Raw genomic sequence first — 19,441 nt, forward strand, 5'->3', positions numbered from 1 at the left:
CAGAATAGCATACACTTGCAAGGAAAAAGCAAAATTTACTTAAAAAAAACATGCTTTCTCTATGAGAATAAAGGACACCAAGGAGGAATTTTTAAAAGTATTTTGAAATGATGGATTAAGTGGCTGATTTTACACATGATCTTCACTAAGCTGGCTTCCATCGTGAGTCACCCTGTCACACACATGAAGGTACCTCTATTGGATGTACCCTGTTCATCACTTCCTTTCTTAATAGGATCACTTCCCCGTCAAAAACGACAAATTCAAAACAGCATAATGCTTTCCTGTACCTGTAGCAGCTTGTCATAACGTTCTGCAGCCATAAGGAAGCGCCCATCTTCAAGCTGCATTTCTCTGTTCTCCAACAAATTGTTTAACACAGGCAGGACATTCCGCTCTGCCTTCTCCAAACCTTCCAACACAAGGATTCTGCCTTCTGTCGCTGCACGGACTGCACACTTTTTCAACAAAAACAACATTAAGAGACAAATACAAAATAATATGGCATTTGAAATCCAACTGAAAATGAAGGGCTTGAGTCTGTCTGCATGCATTCTAGGCACAGTGCTTACACCAATACCTAAGTAGTAAATACTATTTCCATTAGTAGGCATTTGCAGGATTTCACCCTTACATAAAAATTAATTGAACAAATTTTTCTGTAGAAAGAATAGTCGCAGTAGGTATTTCCCTAAAAAGCTATTTAATCCTAGAAACGAAACAGCATCAAAACAAACACTGAAAATTATTTGTGCAATGTGTTTTTGTTAAAAGTTTGATAATTTTTCAAGCACAGAACATAAAACCAAATATTAAAAAAAAACTTAAAAAACAACAAGGGTCCTATAGCACCTTAGGGAATGTCTACACAGAAAAGTTATTTCAAAATAACTTTACTAGCATCTACACAGCCAAACCACTACAGGCAGTCCCTGGGTTACATGGATCCGACTTACATCGGATCCCTACTTACAAACGGGGTGAGGCAACCCCGCACTAGCTGCTTCCCCCCAGCAGACCAGGGAGATGCGAAGCTAGCGCCCCCCCCCCCCTCCCCCCCCAGCAGACCAGGGAGACGCGGAGTGGCTTTTCTCAGCAGACACCTCAGCTTGAGAATAAAGGACTGAGGGAAGTGAGGTGTGGGAGAATAAAACTGAGCTCTGGAGAAATGTTTGGCTAGAGTTTCCCCTACAATATGTACCAGTTCCGACTTACATACAAATTCAACTTAAGAACAAACCTACAGTCCCTATCTTGTACATAACCCGGGGACTGCCTGTATTTCGAAATTAATTAGAAATAGCAGAGGGCTTATTTCGAATTTGGTAAACCTCATTCCAAGATGAATAATGCCAAATTCGAAATAGCTATTTTGAAATAAGTGCTGTGTAGACACTTATTTTGAAATAGGGGGCTTCCAGCCTTCACAGGGTGCCCTGGTGGCCACTCCAGCCTCAACCAAGAACATTCTTCTCCCTCCCCCGTCCCCGGAGCCCTTAAAGGGGTAGACTCTGGACACAGTGCCTGTGCCAGCTCCAAGCCTGCCAGCCCAGAGCCAGCAGTCACTGCCCCATAACCAGTGGCCCCAAAACATGAACCAGCAAGCCACTGGCAGCCAGCCATCCACCGCTCCCCAGGAGCAGTCTGCCAGCTCCCAGGATCCTGACAGGGCCTGGAGAAAGCAGGTGCTTCCCTGGTCCAGGGTGGATATCATGGACCTTATTCAGGTTTGGGGGGGGATGCCCCCAACATCCATGATCTCCGCACTAGATGTAGGAACTCAGCCATCTATGGCAGCCTGGCCACGAAAGGCCACATGCGAACCCCTTTTTCCCCTTGCTTCCCCCTTCCAGCTCCCTTCTCCTAGGTTTCCCCCTCCCACCCTCTCCTGCCTCCTTTTCCCAGTCTCACCAGAGGTTCATTCCCCCCCCCCCCCCAACCCAGTTTTGTTAAATAAAGAGAGTTTGCGTTCATGAAAATACGTGTATTTTATTTGACATAAGGAAGGGGAGTTAAGGAGGGGTAAGTGGAAGGACATGAGGGAGGAATGATGCACAAGATCCCAGTGGGGCAGACCAGGGAGGCTCTTAGTGCTCCTCAGGGTGGAAGCTCTCCCGCAAGGCCTCCTGGATACTGACAGCCTCCCCGATGGATCTCCCAGATGGCAGCCTGCAGAAAGTGCAGCCAGGCTTGCAGCAACGCGTACATGAGAAGCACCAGAGTGCCCAGGGCAGCTCTGGCTCCGTGCTGCAGAGTGCTGTGGTGTCCCGAGTGAGGGCAACCAGAGCACGCAGAGACAAAATGCTTTGCTGTCTCTCATTGAGGTAGGCAAGCAAGCAGGGAAACCTGAGAACCAGCTGTCCGGGGGGGGTCCCTTTAAGCACAGGCCTCAGACAGCCTCAGGCAGCAGCCATACAAAGTAGCTCCTGACCTGCCAGACCTGGTTCCGGCCGGCTTTAAATGCAATTCAGCATCCACTCAGTGTGGATGTGCTATTTCAAAATAGCAAAATGCTATTTTGAAATGTGTAGACACGTTTTTTCAAAATAACTATTTCATAATAACACTGTAGTATAGACATACCCTTAGAGACTAACAAAAATATATAAATAGTACCATGAACTTTCTTGGGCACAACCACTTCTTCAAACAACAACGTGGGTTGTGCCCATGAAAACTCATGATACTCTTTATATATTTTTGTTAGTCTGTAATGTGTTACAGAATCATTGCTGTTTTTTAAGCTACAGATGAACATGGCTACCCCCCTGAGACTCTTAAATATTAGAAGTTAAAACAATAAAAATTACAAATATGGTTAACTTGTTCCATGTTCACAAAGCAAGGTTTACTGAGTCAAAGTGAAAGGAAGACAGAAAATTCAGACATTCACATTGGGTGGTACCTCACTGCGTGCAAGTAGTCCCATTGAAATCAGTGTAGTGACTACCTTGTATATATAAAGATGGTGGATTCAGGCCCTTAAAGCATATAAGTAGCAATCAAGTATACAGTGACAAACTCAAATCATATCTTAGTGTAATGCTGACAGACACTACGCCATCAGTTGACAGGATCGAACCTGCGAGGTCTTTAGCTCAATGTATAAATCTCTACTGCATAAGCTAAAATGCACATGCACAGCGCATAGTCAACCTGTGGAACTCCTTGCCAGAGGAGGCTGTGAAGGCTAGAGCTATAACAGAATTTAAAGAGAATCTAGAGAAGTTCATGAAGGTTAGGTCCATAAAAGGCTATTAGCCAGGGGGTAGGAATGATGTTCCTGGACTCTGTTTGTCAGAGGCTGGAAACGAATGGCATGAGACAAATCGCTTGATCATTGTCTTCGGTCCATCCCCTCCGGGGCACCTGGTGCTGGCCACTGTCGGCAGACAGGCTACTGGGCTAGATGACCTTTGGTCTGACCCAGTACGGCCATTCTTATGTTCTTATCTTAGGCTATGTCTACCGTGGCAACTGAGCAACAAAACTTTTGTCATTCAGAAGTGCTAACTCACTGTTCCCACTAAGACTCTCCAACCATGAGTGGAGTGATTTTTGGCTTGTGCTCCAATATTGAGGTCATGTGTGCTGGTTTGGATGTGTGCCACCGTAGCACCCAGTTTATTAACCCACACACATTCCCAGCCGCTGGAGCAGAAACACCCCCTCCCCCACCACGCATTATGTCCTATTCCCAACCACTGGAGCAGACCAAGCACCCCAACTGCCATGGGGCAGGTCCCATTCCCAGCCCCAGACACCAGAACAGGCACTGCCCCTCCCACCCGCCATATGGCAGCCCCAGCCACCAGAGCAGGCCTTCTCCCCACTCTTCGCCACGCGGCCACAGCAGGTCCCAGCCACCTGCCTCAGCGGCTTCCTCATCACACCATCTCAACCGGCCCCACCCGCCAGAGCAGCTGCCCACCATGCGAGTGCTGCTGCGCAGCTCTCCAGGAGAGGTAAACGGGAGAAGAAATTTCTGTGTGTGGCCACACAGGCATGCACCTTAGTAGAAACTATAGTGCTAAAACCCTCCTCCCTGAAAGACAAAAGTTTTGCAGTGGTAAATGTCACTGTGCACAACCCATAGGAAAGAATACTCAACAGCACAAATGCCACTCTTTGGGAGTGAATTATTTTGTCAACAAAAGTCCCAACAAACAGCAACTACATTGCCTGAATTTTAGCTACGTGGCTGTATCTGCACAGCTGTGTCACTGAAAGCTATGTAGTATAGACAAAGCCTTAGCTAAGCCAGTAGTTGTCTCGTCTATTTCTAGCTGGGCTAGGTGCCACTAGAGGGGGACAGAAGACCACATGAAGTAGGCATGAGTTACCTTAGCATTTGCGAGTGTTTTTTTGGGAGCCAGTGCAATGCTACATATCTGGACACTAAAATGTTGCATCAGTGAAACGTATCTTAAGTCACTACTTTACACACTAACAAAAATTAGTTGCCTGAAGATGTTTATGTCAATGTAATAAGATGTAAAATCCTTTTGCAGGCAGGTACTTTTGAATATACATAGTGAATATTAGATATTCAGATGTGCCAATGAATATTTACTACCATTGATTTATGCTTTTTCAGTCTTTTCCATTTACTTTTAGCACACCCAACAATTGTGGAACAAAGGTACAAGTAAAAAAATAGAAAATGTCAATATTATGTTTACAAAAATTGCACAAAAGTTTACAAACCAAATCAGCACTTTTATGACAGTGTAACTAGATCACTGTTCTGCTGCTCCTGTGTAAAACCAATGTAACTCCATTAAAAGCAAAAGTTCATTGTTTATCCCAGGGGTGGGGAATCTTTTTTGGGTTGGAGGCCATTGACCCACAGAAAAATCAGTCAGGGGCTGCACACAAGTGAGTAGTTAAAAAAAAACAAACCCCAAAACAAACCCTCATTGATGTGGCCCCAACTGAGAAGCAAAAGCACACTCCCCACATTCCGCTCACACACCAGAGCCTTGGGGGGCCCAATCTAGTAGATTTTATGTGCTTCAGCCCAGCAGAGGGGCAGCAAGGGGGCTGGAACACCAGCGTGGGCTCCCCATTCCTGGGGGGAGCCCTGAGCCTCTGGGGCCGGATCCAGGCAAGCCATCCTGTATAAGATTCCTTAATTCTAATACTACACTATTAACAAATAACTGATTTACACAATGAGGCAGCCTATCACACATGTTTAGAAAACAGGAACAGGGCTGATTTAGTTATAGGCAGCCTCTTACGACATCACAAAAGGTTTCCTTAAAGCACTTTTACAAATAGACATAGCTAAAAAGGGAAAATGGCCAAAATCTCTTCTAAATACCTATAGGAACATTTTATGTCCTCACAGCATCAAGTCCTTTGCTGAATAAGACAGGGGAATAAAAGGAAGGAAAATCAAGGGATAGGAGCTAATGTAAACAGGCAAAGTAAACAAGGAGAAAAGGGATAGTAAAGAACTGAAAGAGAAGGCAAGAAGAGGGAAGAAAGTAGGGATGTTAAATTTCGAGTAACTGACTAATGGAATAGTCAATGCAATTTGCATTAACTATTCGATAAGGCGCCTCCACCTTTGAAGTGTAGCAGCAGCCCTAGGGCTGAGTACTCCTGATAGGGATTTAGGGGTCATAGTGGACCACTACCTGATTATCTGATAAGGTTAGGCTTATCAGGTAGTCAAATTGAGTACTTGACTACTTGCTTCCCCAACCCCATTACAGCCTCTGTATCAGCAAAATATGATTAGCCAAATACATCCTTAACATCCTTAGCATCGGCAGATGATTCAGGAAGACTGAAAAGAAAGAAAGTTAGTCAAAAGGTATTAGGAGGAAGAAGCATGGAGAACAAAAATAAGAATGAAAAATGGAAACCAAAAGACAGAATTGAGATGAAAAAGAAAAAAGGAAAAACAAAGGTAAGGCAGGGAGAGAGAATGGACCAAAACCAAATGAGATGCAACCACACAGAGTTGCATAGCATTGTGGATAGGATGGACTCAAATGATCCCTCATAAGAGGCAGAGGGAATTCCAACCTGAAAGAATGTAACCACTTGTCTTAGTTCTGTTTATGCAGAGATACAGCACAAACAGCAGCAGTGCAAGCTTCTCGTATCACTAATAAATTAGCACTGGCAGAGGCACTTCTAAAGACAGCATGGAAGATCATTTCTGTCTACTTTTCTGGTAATACTGCAAATAACGGAGTCAATGCAAAAGTGATTTTGTGATATGTGTCCATTACTAAATGGAAAGACATCACAAGCTCATTTCACAAGTTTAAGAAATAATCAGATGCTCAGGACTACTGAATATCATCCTCTATACACTGGATTCAAGCCAGTGACTCAAAAGAGAAATGCAATCTAAATATCCTGGTACCTGCCTCCAAATCAAGTACCTTTCATTTGCACCTGCAATTACATTCTACAGATGTTCAATCAGAAGTTTCTAAGCTGAAAATAATAATCTGAGGAATCTGGAATGCAATTACAGGTTGCACTCCCCTTAACAGGGACTCTGTTCTGGCAACTGGACCACGGATGTTCCTGGACCACAGAGTCCAGATATAAGGAGGTCAGACAGTAGGGCAGAAGCGGGGGGAGGGAGGGTTAATTAGCCAGGAATCCCATGGGCGGGGGGGGAAGGCAGCGGAGAGATCTGGCCTCTGCTGCCAGGAGTGTAGCAGGAAGCTGGCAGTGGTCGCAGAGCCCTGACAACCCCAGAAGCCCCGGCAGCTGCAGAGCCCCAGCAGCCACGGAGCTCCAGTCTGGGGAGCCAGGACCAGGCAGACAGCAGTGGGGCCAGGCTGGAATCCTAGCTGGGGACAGCATGGGCCATGTTGGGAGGGACCTCCCATCATTTGGCAAATCCCTTTTTTCAGGACCAGTCAGGTCCCGAGGGTGCCGGACAAGGGAGGTCCAACCTATAGCAAATAACAAGCAGCCCTCATGTTATTTTCCCTTAAAATGAATCACTAGGTGGACATAAATTAATTCTTTCCAAAAGCAAAAGACTTCTAAATTAACTTTATTGTGTTGACACCGAGCAACAACCATGTTTTTAAAACAATACCCCTGACATACCACTATTTCTAACATGCAGTTAAAAATGTACTATCTCCGACCTCTCATCATCAACTATTCAATTCTTGTATCAAAGGAAAATTACTCTGAAATTCTTGTTTAGGAAGATTATTGGTCAAGATGATAAAACGCTCCAACTGTCTTAACAGAAAACTTTAATCTTCAAAGATATGTATCCAAGAGCTTGCATGAGCAAAATGCTCCTACTTTGTGTAAGAGGGTGTGGAAAAAGCCAGAATAAACTTCAACCATCTACTACTTTGCCAGCTTTATAGGATTCTGCATATTATAAAGCTATAAAGATCTTATGACTGAGTTTTACTAGCTAGGGGAAAATAAACAAACTGATCATTATAGTTTCAAAATATTTTGAGTAGCCATAGTATCTTTTTGCATTAAGACACACACACTATTTGTGTGGATTTGCAGAATTTATATCCTACCAATATCAGTGCAACCCTTTGTAAGGGTTCAAATAACAACAAAATCTATGGTTTTTCTTGCATATTATGAGCAGGTGTATATATACATTTTTCTTATAACACATAACTTTAAATATTAATGTTGTATCTTCTTTTTCTCCTTGTCAATTATTATACTTTTACTTATTTATTATTGTTCTATCTATAGCTAATTTCTTTCACCTCCCCATGACAACTACTTATAGTGCACCCATCACCATAACATAATTTTATCACTGATAGTCATCAGATTATACTCCCCATGGATTTCTACAGGAAAGCAATGAAATATTAGAAATCACTTTCCAAAATCCTATGAAATATGCACACAGCATTTTATCTACCTCTAGAGAATTCACTGAAAGTAGTATTAACATCATATCCAATGAAGGTTGCTCCTGAAACCAAAACAGCTATAAATCTTCCTTTGGAATAAAAAGTGTTTATGCATTTTGGTGGCTCACAAGTCGAGTCTTTTCAATAAACCAGGTACAGCACAAAACATCCTTCTAACTTTTATTTCAGTTTTATCTCCATCAGGATATGTATTTTATTTTTTTTTTAAATAGATAAAGGCGGAGGAGAGAGAAACAGATAAAGTTTGAAATCTCTTTGAAGATCTTTTAAATTATGTTTTCAAGAAACTGTCTTCTTACTTGCATAATAAAAATACAGAGAGCGCTGTGATTCTTCAGCCTCTCACCAACCTCATTATAATATTTGTTCAACATTTTTAAAACAAAATATCAACAGGACTTGAAATTACACAACAAATCACCTTGATAATCCAGAGATTTTGAATACTTGTTAAAAGGGTAAGGGGAATTCATGAAATGTCTGTCTTTAGATTTACTGTAGCTATAGCTAGTGACTATTTTGCTCATCAAACAGGAATAAGCACTTTCCTTTCAACCACCCACCTGTGCCCAGAAGCACTGACAGGTTACCTGGATACCTGCTCTGGGGGGGATATACACTGTAAAAATTTAGTAATTAAAATAGGTTCATTTGTTGTTTGAGAACAAAAACCTTTAATAAAATGCTATTTTTACTGGTAAGGGCTGTGACAGCCTGTCACTGGTCGGGGGGCGGGGCGGCCAGAGCCCCGATCCCCCGGAGACTGACGCCGGGGAACCGGCTCTCCGGCGTTCCCCCAGCGCGGGCGGGAGGCGGCGGCGGGCGGGGGTACTTCCCCCGCGCCTGCGCCGGTTGCGCCGCTTTAGCTCCTTCCCCGCGTCCCCGGACGGCGGGGGCGGGGGGGGGGGCAGATCAGCTGGGCGGCGGGGCGCTGCGCGGCGGCGTGCCCGGAAGGGGCGGGGCCCCAGGGAGCGGCTGCCGCGGCGGGCCAGCTCAAAAGGGCCGGCCGCCGGCGGAGAAGGAGGCAGGCTCCTGGCAGGAGCACCGGACCCAATCTAGAGGCAGGACGGAGCCCGGGCGGCATACCCCGCGGCTGCCGGCCCGGCGCTGGTCCCGAGGCCTTCGGGACAGCCACTGCCCCTGGCGGTCCCTCAGCCCCACGACAGACGGGGGGCGCACCCCACCACGTCGCACACAGCGGGAGCGGGACGGCCGGCGGCGGAACGGCACCCCAGAGCGCTCCCCAGAGACTGCTTCCGGAGGCGAGCCACCGCAGGACCCCGAACCAGGGTAGGTGCGAGGCCGACGGGCACGATTGGCGGGCACCGCCCGGAGGGAGGAAGGAGTCCGGGGCGGGGCGCTTCTGGCGTCCTTGGGTGGACGAGTTGAGGAGGGATTAGCCCCCCTCGTCCACCGCGTCGGGGCGCTAGCGAGCCCCGTCGCTTAGGGCCCCGGACTGGGACCCGGAGAGAGGGTGGGGCCGGGTCCCCCTCCCTCCACGAAGGGAACATCCCCCTACCCACGACCTTAGTGGAAGAACGCCATCAGGCGGAACTCCAGCGAGTGGAAACTCTGAACCTGGGGCCTGCCGCCCCGTCCCGCAGAGGCGGATAACTATTGCCGGGTTCGCTGACCCCCCCTTTCAACTGGGAGGAGGTGATCGCACCCATTGTCGGGGGTTCCCTCAGTGGGGCCCCAGGGACTGAACAAGCCCTAGGAGGGGGCGTGAGGGTTCGCTGACCCCCCCTCTCGGACCAAGAGGGGGTGATCGCACCCCAAAACCCCCACAGGGCTTACAGAGTAAATATGTTCTGAATATTGCTTATTACCATCTACTACAGGGGTGAGCAAGAGAGCTTCCATGGGCAGGATCCAGCCCGCCAAGCCAGTTGATCCAGCCCCTAGTTGCCCTGCTGCTCTTCAGTCCTCAGGCCAATCGAGATCTGGGGGCAAGGAGAGCGTGCAAAGTTTCCTCTCCCCGACACGGGCGCATGGCACTAGAGGGAACTGCCAGCTGTTCAGAACAGCTGGTGGTTCTCTCTAGGCACCAAGACACGGGGAGCAAAGACTTCACACACACCCCCACCCTTAGGCCAATCAGGGTCTGCAGGAGGGGAAGCACAGGAAGTATGCTAGCCCCACCCCTTCTGCCTGAGAAATTGTGAAGTGCCCCCCTTCAAAAATTATTGCCCACCCCATATTTATTACATCTAAAAATTATTTTAATTTTAAAGTCATACATTCTTAAAAACAGAAATCCCAGAAAAGGGTTTGAGATTTCACATTCTTTCCTATAATTTCACAACTTTGTCTTACTTTGTGTTGGTCATTTGGAGACCAATACAAGTAAGACAACTACAAGAATCCATAAATCCTGCTATGATGTAAACAGTGACCATGAAGCAAAATTACATTGTGATATAACACATATACTGACAATTGTAAAGAGGCAAAGCTAGTAAGTGGAATCAGTTGTCACTGGATGTTGAAAATAAAGGCATGGAGGAGCTGTAACCTGTTGGTTTGCTTAGTTTATGAGAATATATTAGAATTATAAATACCTGAAAAGCAAGGAAGTTATCTGATAAAATGATTCTAAGTTAAACTAACACCTTATTTTTGACTCTTCAAAAGCACTGAATTTACTAGCTAGTTGTTTCCCGTTGTAACTATAGCAACATTGAAAGCTGATGAGCAATACTGCAAATGGTTGATTCTTTAATGGGCAGCAAATGAACTAATAATCACATATACTCAAGTAGAATACACTTCCTCAAAAGTCAAATGTGTAAACATTATCAGCTATTGTTAAGTGGCAAGATAGAGTCAGGCTCTTTACATAATCTACACTAAATAGTTTTCTTCAGATTCATCACTGAATTAAATTTTGTCTATTGAAGTTGAACTGCAGAATATTGGAGAAAGTAAAATTGTTTTGTATCAGAGACATTGAAACGTAGCCTGTTCAACACCTTTTACTGCCACATTTTTCCACAATCAGCATCAACTCTCTGGTTGGTTGTTGATTGAAAGCAAGGTTGATGCCCAAACTTCCTAACAAGGCTTGTTAGAATTCTAAGGAAGACAGTAAAGCTCTACACTTGCATCCAACAACAATAAACATAACGACATTTGAACTGATGGAGGACTTTGATTAAAACAGAGCAGGAACTCTTCACAGGCATCAGCCATACAAAAGCAAATAAGGGATGGTTTGGAATAATTTGGCAAATTACAAAATGGTCATAATATTGCCAATCTAAATGGTAATCTGGTTTTAATCTAATGAAAAAAAAAAAACCCCAAACACACACAAGGATGAAACTGGAAAATGATTCAGAGAACCTTTCCCTAACTTATCACAACTACATAGGTTGAGTCCACAATAAAAAAAGATGAAATGTGGTTAATGGAAAATAAATCTGAATTCCTTTCTTTTTTCTTTTAGTATTTAAAATTGAATCTCAGCATTTCTACCCTAAATGTATTTTGTCACTGTGGTTGTGTTACAATTTGTTGCACCACAATAGTGAAAATTATAGAAGTTTTACAAAAATTTTACAAAGACCTGAAGTCTTGCCCAGCCAACGGCCTAACTGGAAAACACTAGGTTGGTTTGGTTCTAACTCTGAATAGGCTAGGCATCAATAGGAAAATATATAGGTATATAGTTTTGAATTTGGTTTTGTTTGTTGCTAATCCAAACATTATTGGATAAAATGTATAAGGCTGTAATACTTTAGTTGATAAATACAGTTTGCTAGCAGCCCAACATTTATTGTAAGATTAATACTTTCATAAGAAAAAAGAAAAATCCATATTCTAAAGTCTAGAATGGTTAAATTTACCAAAACTATTTTCATAGTTGCTTAAGCATGTTCCCCATAAACACTAATACGTCATTAAATTGGTAATTTCTTAGTTTAAAAATATATTTTTAATGGTATATACCAGGGATGGCCAAACTGTGGCTCACAAGCCACATGCAGGCCTTTTACGGTTAAAGTGTGGCTCGTGGACCTGCAGCCCCTTTCCCCTTTACATTCCCTTATTTGTCACTTTCCAGACAGGCAGGGGAGCTCTAGAACTCTGCCATTAAGCTAGCTGTTGAGCTAAGTGCTTCTGTTCAGCAGGGAAAGGGTCTCAAGAGCTTCTGTCCTGTGGTGCACACCTGCTCGAGTCTGGGCTTCAGTAGGAGTTGAGCTGATGCTACGAGTTCCAACAGGCATCTCCCACAGGGCTGAAGTCCCAGGTATAGAACTTCTGAAGGTATACAACTTCTTGTTATATGCACCTTGGAGGGTGAAAAACTTTGGTCACCCATGCTATGCACAAACTATATCATCATCAAAAGCTGATAAATACTGCATGTATTTATTGTAATAATAATTTTGGAAGAAAGCAGAAAAATCCACATTCCAAAAATCTAGAAAGGTTGAGCAAAGGTTAAGAAAAGAATTTTTCATAGTTACATAAGGGTTTCAAGGTTCCTCATAAACACTAATACATCATTTTACGGGGAATTTCTGAGCTTAAAATTTTATTTCAATGATATACACAAACCATATTATTATTCAAAGGTGAAATTTTATGCAGTTTTATGTGCACTGCCTTTGCTAAACCTTAAAGGTGCAAAATATATGATTTATTTATAATAGAAGGTTCTTAACACTTACGTAGACTTGGACTAAAACAAAGTAAGTTATAAAAAACCTATTTAATGAGGTTAATGTAACAGTTGTTGAAGTTTCTCATGAACATAGCTGATTGTTAAAGAATACATGTTCTTGTCTTGATTATGACATTTTATATTTTTCTATTTGATCACTAACTATTCTCTTTTCACTCTAGTGTTCATATCTGTGCCAGTTAAACTGCAGTCTTTCTTTCAGAACCTACAATAAACAGTTTTCCTGTCCTGCCTATTAGTACATAACAAATTATAATCACTATCTTTAAATAAGATAATCTTCTAGTTGCCATCTGAAGTTCCAGGCGCTATCCTTGTTTTGAAGAGGCTAGGGACGGATGAATGAATGTATAACCATAAGCATATTAAACACATCTTCAGCCTCACTAGCTCTCACTGATTCTCTAAAATTGCTACTGCTTAGCTAATGTCAGCTCACTCCAGAGAAGAAATATTGTCAAGGGAGTAGGAAAATGCAACCGTGTAAGACGGGAAAGAAAACTCTCATTAGGCTCAACTGTGGCACAACTGAATGTGGCACAATTTATTAGCAAAAATCCAACGTTTACTAAGCTGCCTCATTAATAGTTTTGAAAATTCTCATTAACACTAGAAAGCAGGCCAAATATGCCCTCCTTTGAGGGCAGACCACAAGGGTTACATCTAGTCTCTCTAATGCTTCACCCACAATACAATTCCCTCATAGGACTTATCTGTGGAAGAGTGTACCTGAGCCATCTGCACCTGGGTGAATTTTACTTTTTGAACATCAAAATAATATATATGTGAACTATGAGCTCCATAGAGAGAAAAAAGTTCCAACACATTTGTCTATATCTTTATACACTTGTCACATTATTTCCTTTTTTAGTCTTATTGTATTTTAGTCTTATTGTATTTTTCGAACTTATGGTTTACCAAATTTGCTACTGTTTGTTTAACTACACTCACGTTAAGCCATCCACCTATCCTGTGACAATTGTGTCTGGGGATATTGGGTGAGTTTTAGTACCAGGGTTAGGGACTTGGAGAATAACCTGAAAAATTATGTTTTTGTTTATAACAGTACCAGTAGGTAGTGACAAAGAATCCAGAGTACTTCACACAATATTATCCTCATTTAATCAGATACCAAATTAAAATTATGAAGATTTAGCAAGGATCCACAGGCAGACATTGGCATAGCAACTAAACTCATCATTATATGGCAGATAGAGAGACAATTTGCATCCTTAACCAAGAATTTAAAAAACTGGATTGTTCTTGCCCAACTCTTCTTATTGCAGTACATAATACTTTTGTGCTATTTGCACTCAAACAAATGCAATCATCTCAGCTCTTTCATGTAATTAAGTCCATGTCTGATTTCATTTTCCTTAATTAGCTTTTTGATCTTTTCTGATTAACAGAAAGTAAACTCAGTTCTATGTGGTGCTCTCTTCAGGGATTTCTTGTCACATTCATTTTTTACACAGAATAGTTTAACTGTCATTTCTGTCGTTTAACTGTTTATTACATTAAATCTTGCAATGTAAGGTAGAAAATATGTATTATTCTGCTGCCTAGGCAATCAAAGCTCTGCACATATTTTATTTTCAACTTATGCTGTAGGGTGCTTCATAAAGATGCATCATATATTAAAAACTATTATATTCCCATATTTTGCATATGTCCCAGACTTTATGGCTAGCTATTTGCACACAAAATGAACAGCACGATACACAATTACTTGCTCTGTGGACAAAATTTAAATAGCACGTTTTTAAAAAACAGCTAGGTCCTTTTTTTTGGATCCCCACATGAGGCACCTGGGTTCTCATTTGTAAATGCACCAACACTCATAACTTCAATTGAGGTGAATGAAAGTTTAACATTCTTTCCATATATTTTCTTTGGATGCAATAATTAATACCAAAGCATATGACACCAGGGTTATGGATTTACATTGGATGCAAGTTTAAGTTGATGTATATATTGTTTATTGGTATGTGACATGTAAAAAGAGAAAAATGGGAATAGTGAAAACACAAAAAAAGTTAGACCTAAATCCTAAATTTACCAAAATAAATTATACTTGTATAAGAACTTTACACCAGTTTAACTATATCCACACTAGGTGTTGCACTGATTTAACTCTACTGGTTTTGTAAGGGCTGGAGGCCTGGGGTAAGCAAGCTTAGTACTAAGGAGACACAGGCACCTTAACAGGGATCAGCTGGTTTCCAAGCCCATAAAGAGCAGCAGAAAGTTCCAGAGACGGGGAATGCTGAGGAAGGTCAGACAGCAATACACAGGCTGCTCGGAGCAAGTAGACTCCATCAGAAAAAACCTGGATTTGGAAGTGAGACTTCATACACGTGAGAATATAGGCAAAAAAGGCCCGTGTGAGACGTAGTAAGAGGGTAAATTGATGGATTTGAGAACTTTATTTTGAACTATTTCAATAATTAAACCAGACCTTCAAAGAGAGAAGATACTGGATTGTATTCCTGTGTGTGGAGTTTAGTTAAGGAGCCCCTGAGAGGGAAAAACTGAGGCAGGGTGTCAAAAAGCCACCCCCTGATCATGAGAGGGCATCCAGAAAGCAGTATGACTAGACAGATTCTAAATAAATATGGTTAAAACAGTACAAACATTTTTTGGAAACTAACTCTTTTAATCTATAAAAACAACCAAATTTGAAAAAGAGGCCATTTGAATGTTTAAGTGATACAAGAAAATTCAGATTAATTACTTCACATACAAAATAACTAACACACATAATAAATTACAGAATGTTGAGAGATTACTTGATTGTCTTCCATAACAGCAATAATGGCATTTCTGGAGGCTTGCAACACTCATTTAATGACTGGACAGAGAAATTAATGGCCCAAGGCAAAGACAAGAGTAACACTTTACTGTCATTACCTGACAGGGGGCATGTAAGTGGTCATTAGCCCATAATACATTTTTTATTTTGCATAACTTAGAACACACACTAGGTATAACATACAATTTGAGGTTCTCCATTATTTCAACATAGATTACTTTTCTCAGCTTTTGAAGTTATTTACCTGTCGAAAAGTAAATACTTTTCATCCATCAAAAAGCTTTTCTAAGAGTTCTATAATTGCAGATCCATTCTCAAATGCACCCATAAAAGTACTGAAAGATACCATAATTCTCAAAACTATTCAGCTATTGCTTCATAATGAAAATATGCAGTAAATTTTGCTATTTCTGGTCCATTAAGTCTCTCAAATCTACATAAAAATTACATTTACGATTAGAACCTTATACTCACATTAAGTAAAAAGACTACATTCAGATATGTCTGATTTCTATCATGTCAGTTTGCAGTCATTCTCTCTCTCAGTTTATTCATTCCCTCTCCCCCTCCTCCCACCTCCTCTCTCTCTCTCTTTCTTCCCCCTCCCCCTCAATACAGACAAGCAGACTTACCGGGTGTCCTTCAGGACAGGATCTTGGAGATCGGGGGAGGGGGCAGTAGGCTGGGAGTAGGGACTAAGGATGTTAAAGACTAGACTGCTTATCGGACAGTCTTTTGACTCATAGACTAGTCGATAGGCACTTCTACATTCCTCCTTTGAAATGTACAAGAGCTGTTTGGCAGCTGTCCCTTTAAACCACGTGATTCAAAGGGGCAGCTGCCTGGAGCCCAAGGTCAGCTGGGGGACTCCTCAGCTGACCCTAGGCTCCTAGCAGCATGCAGCGTACCATGGAGCTCGGGGTCAGCGGGGGACTCTGAATCTCCCATTGATCCTGGGCTCCATGGCTTTGAAATGCACAAAAGCCCACACTGGGGACTCTTGTGCATTTCAAAGAAGGCACCCACATACAGCCCGGAGTCAGCCCCAGTAGGGGCTCTTGTACATTTCAAAGGAGGGTAAAATGGGGTTACTTACCCAGTATGCTGGCAGGCAAGATGGAAGAGCCCTAGCTCTGCTGGCCACTCCCATGGTGGTACAGCTGCCCGCAATGGACACTCTGCAGGATACAAGATAGCTCTTCCCTGTGGGCTTGCTGCCCCCATGGCCACTCCCGTAACACATCCCTCCAAACAGCAGCCTCTCCCTTTGCATGTTATGGAAAACTGTCCTTTTCTTGGGGCTTCCCATTGTCCTGTCATAACCAAACCCTCAGCTCGCTTTAAGTTAGGAGAAGAGGAAGCTGTATATCAGATTTGATGGCCCTAGCTTTTACCATTTAGGAGGAGTTCTTAAACAAACAGACTCACAGATACATACTATATATGTGTGTGTTTATCTGTATTTATATCTGTATCTATCTATATATATAAATGTAGAGCTATAAATAAGAACATTATTTTCTCAACAGCCTAGAGACAGAAGTTCAACAAACTTTTTTAGCTCAGTGGCCACAGAGCCTAATCCCGATTCACTACTTGAAAATAATTTCTGCTAGCATTAGTTACAATATTATTTAGTTACAAGATAAGACTGTAATACTAAATGTTTAAAGACATCAGTGTTCAGTGACATCATAACAGAATAAGTTGTGCTAGACAGAGCCATACATATCTTCAACAGCTGAGAATACTCAGGATTTTATTCTAGCATCAGAACTCAGGCAACAGGCTTCCCTGGTGTTCAGAATTTAAAGCTAATATCCATGTTTCCACTCTGGCAGAAGCAGTAGGCACTGAAACACCAGAGTGATGGGCCTGGTGTAAGAACCTAAACATAATAGAATACTACCATAATCTTTCCCCCATTTGTGCATCTCAATTCTGGATCAGCCGTGCCAATGGAAATATTTCAAAGTCAAAGTCTATAGTATACATTATTTTATATCTTCCTTTTGAGCTATGTTTCATGACAATCTACATAAAGCCTCCTCTATTTTGAAATAATCCACAGTCTGTGGATCAAATAAACTACAGAAAACTATTGTCTGGCTTTTACATTTAGCATTTAAATAGTTCTTGATGTGAGAAATTGAAAAGCACTTTATTCATACATATCAAGATCTAATGAACCTGTGTGATTAGTATATTTTCTTTTCTTACTAAAAAGTCATTAGATCTGTTATGATTTTATACATAGAAACATGGTACATGCATTTAATTACCTTCAGTTAAAGTTTAGGTTAAGAAAGATTCATTATTGTAGGTAGAATATCAGTATCTGTATATCAGAATATAAGTGATGCTCCTAATGAATACAGATCTATTTAAAATGCATGTATCTATGTACTAATAAGTTCACGTTAGTTCTTTTTAAGACCTACAATGTGTAATTAGATGGCTATCTGCTAAGCATCTCAGCAGAGCAACTAACTTCAGTTCCTAAATACTTTGCTGATTTAGGGTCTCAGGCCATGTCTGCACTTACCAGCAGATTGGCACTGCTGCAATGGTGTGCAGCTAGGGAAGATCCGCTAAATCAATTGCAGAGCACTCTCCAGTCACTAAGAGTAGGGTAAGTCAGCATGAAAGCATCTCCCATCAACACAGCATGGTGTAAACATGGCAATAAGTCAGCCTAAGATAAGTCAACTTCAGTTACTTCATGTAACTTGAGCAATGACACTTGGGTAGACTTGTGGTAGTATAGACAAGGCCTCAGCACTGAAGCTTTTTCAGAAGCAGCAAAAAAGGTCTATAGGAAAAACACCTTACATCAGTGTATCTGGAATCCAAATTTACAGCTTTGCATGTATTCTCTTTGATTTTTCAGACTGCAATTTCCTTTGTGTAAATGGTAGAAAGTTTGGGATGTGATAGCAACTTGCCTGATCAATATAAAAAGCAGTCCCAGCTCGTATCTCTCTGCGCTGTTTGAGATCAGTTTCTGTGGTGTCCCTCGAGAGTGCAATATACTCAACCTCACGTTTGGTCAGTTCCTGCGGGCAGTAGTGAGAAATTATTACAAAGCCCTAGGCTGCAGCACAGTCATTTAAAGTAACTCTGAACAAAAATTTAATATCTCTTAGTTTTAAGATGTCTGCAGTGTGTTTCTCTCACACACATAATAGATTGAATTTTTTCTCTATAAATCTTGTATATTCCCCCCAACCTGTTCTAAAAGTCATAACAACCAGCTATAAATTCTCTAAACTAAATTCTCTAAACTCTAAGCTGATCTCTGTCAATCCTGTAAAAGACATTTGTTCTTCTGGAGGTCTCAATGGGGGACTGAGAGATATACACCAAGAATGCTGACATGTTGCATCTTTACTAGATCTTTCTTCCCAACTTGCTCATTTGAACAGTTGTAAGCAAAAAATTCAAACATAAAAGATTTTCAAGCAATCTAAATAACTACCATTTAATTACATTTCACTTCCTTGACATCTAGTAAGTTATTATGATACCAGTTCTCTCATGGTCCATATAATTTCCCAGGACAGATGCAATCTGCATTTCTAATACAAACAAACAAAACATGACAAAAAAAATGCAGGCAGGCTTTCTTTATATATGAGGGAACACAGAAGGGCAAACTGTGGTAGATTTCTGAGTTAATGGGTTAAGTCACATATCCTTGGATCACAGTGGGGTAGGCTAGAAACCTAAAACATGGTGCAGTCACAAGACCTCCAACAAATCTTTTAAGTCTAGGGTGTGGGTGACATACTCCCTCCTCTTTCCTCTGGCAGGGTGTAAAAATCCTATGCACACCTCTCTAGCTAAACACTAAGATAAAAATTTACATGGGAAACATCAAAGTATTTTTCCCCCCTCAACACCTTCCCTTGGTTTTTCCATGTAGGCACCAATATGGCTCATTGTCTTTTACAGTATGCAGAGATTTTGATTCTGAAAGATGTGAAATACAAAAAACAGACTGTTTTCCCATTTGTGATCACATATGGTTAC

General features: G+C 41.9%; 1 protein-coding gene across 2 annotated transcripts in view; it reads right to left on the reverse strand.

Moving 5' to 3' along the window:
* Positions 1–19,441, reverse strand: part of VWA8 (von Willebrand factor A domain containing 8) — a 251,624-nt gene that overhangs the window by 201,834 nt on the left and 30,349 nt on the right. For both annotated transcript variants that reach the window (XM_075918951.1, XM_075918952.1), the window contains exons 4-5: positions 18,355–18,465; positions 291–458 (exon numbers count right to left, since the gene is read on the reverse strand). In XM_075918951.1, coding sequence (XP_075775066.1) covers positions 291–458; positions 18,355–18,465 — 279 coding nt within the window. The remainder of the gene's footprint in view (positions 1–290; positions 459–18,354; positions 18,466–19,441) is intronic.

This window comes from Pelodiscus sinensis, chromosome 1 (assembly GCF_049634645.1).
Source record: "Pelodiscus sinensis isolate JC-2024 chromosome 1, ASM4963464v1, whole genome shotgun sequence".
In the NCBI taxonomy this organism is placed as follows: Eukaryota; Metazoa; Chordata; order Testudines; family Trionychidae; genus Pelodiscus; species Pelodiscus sinensis.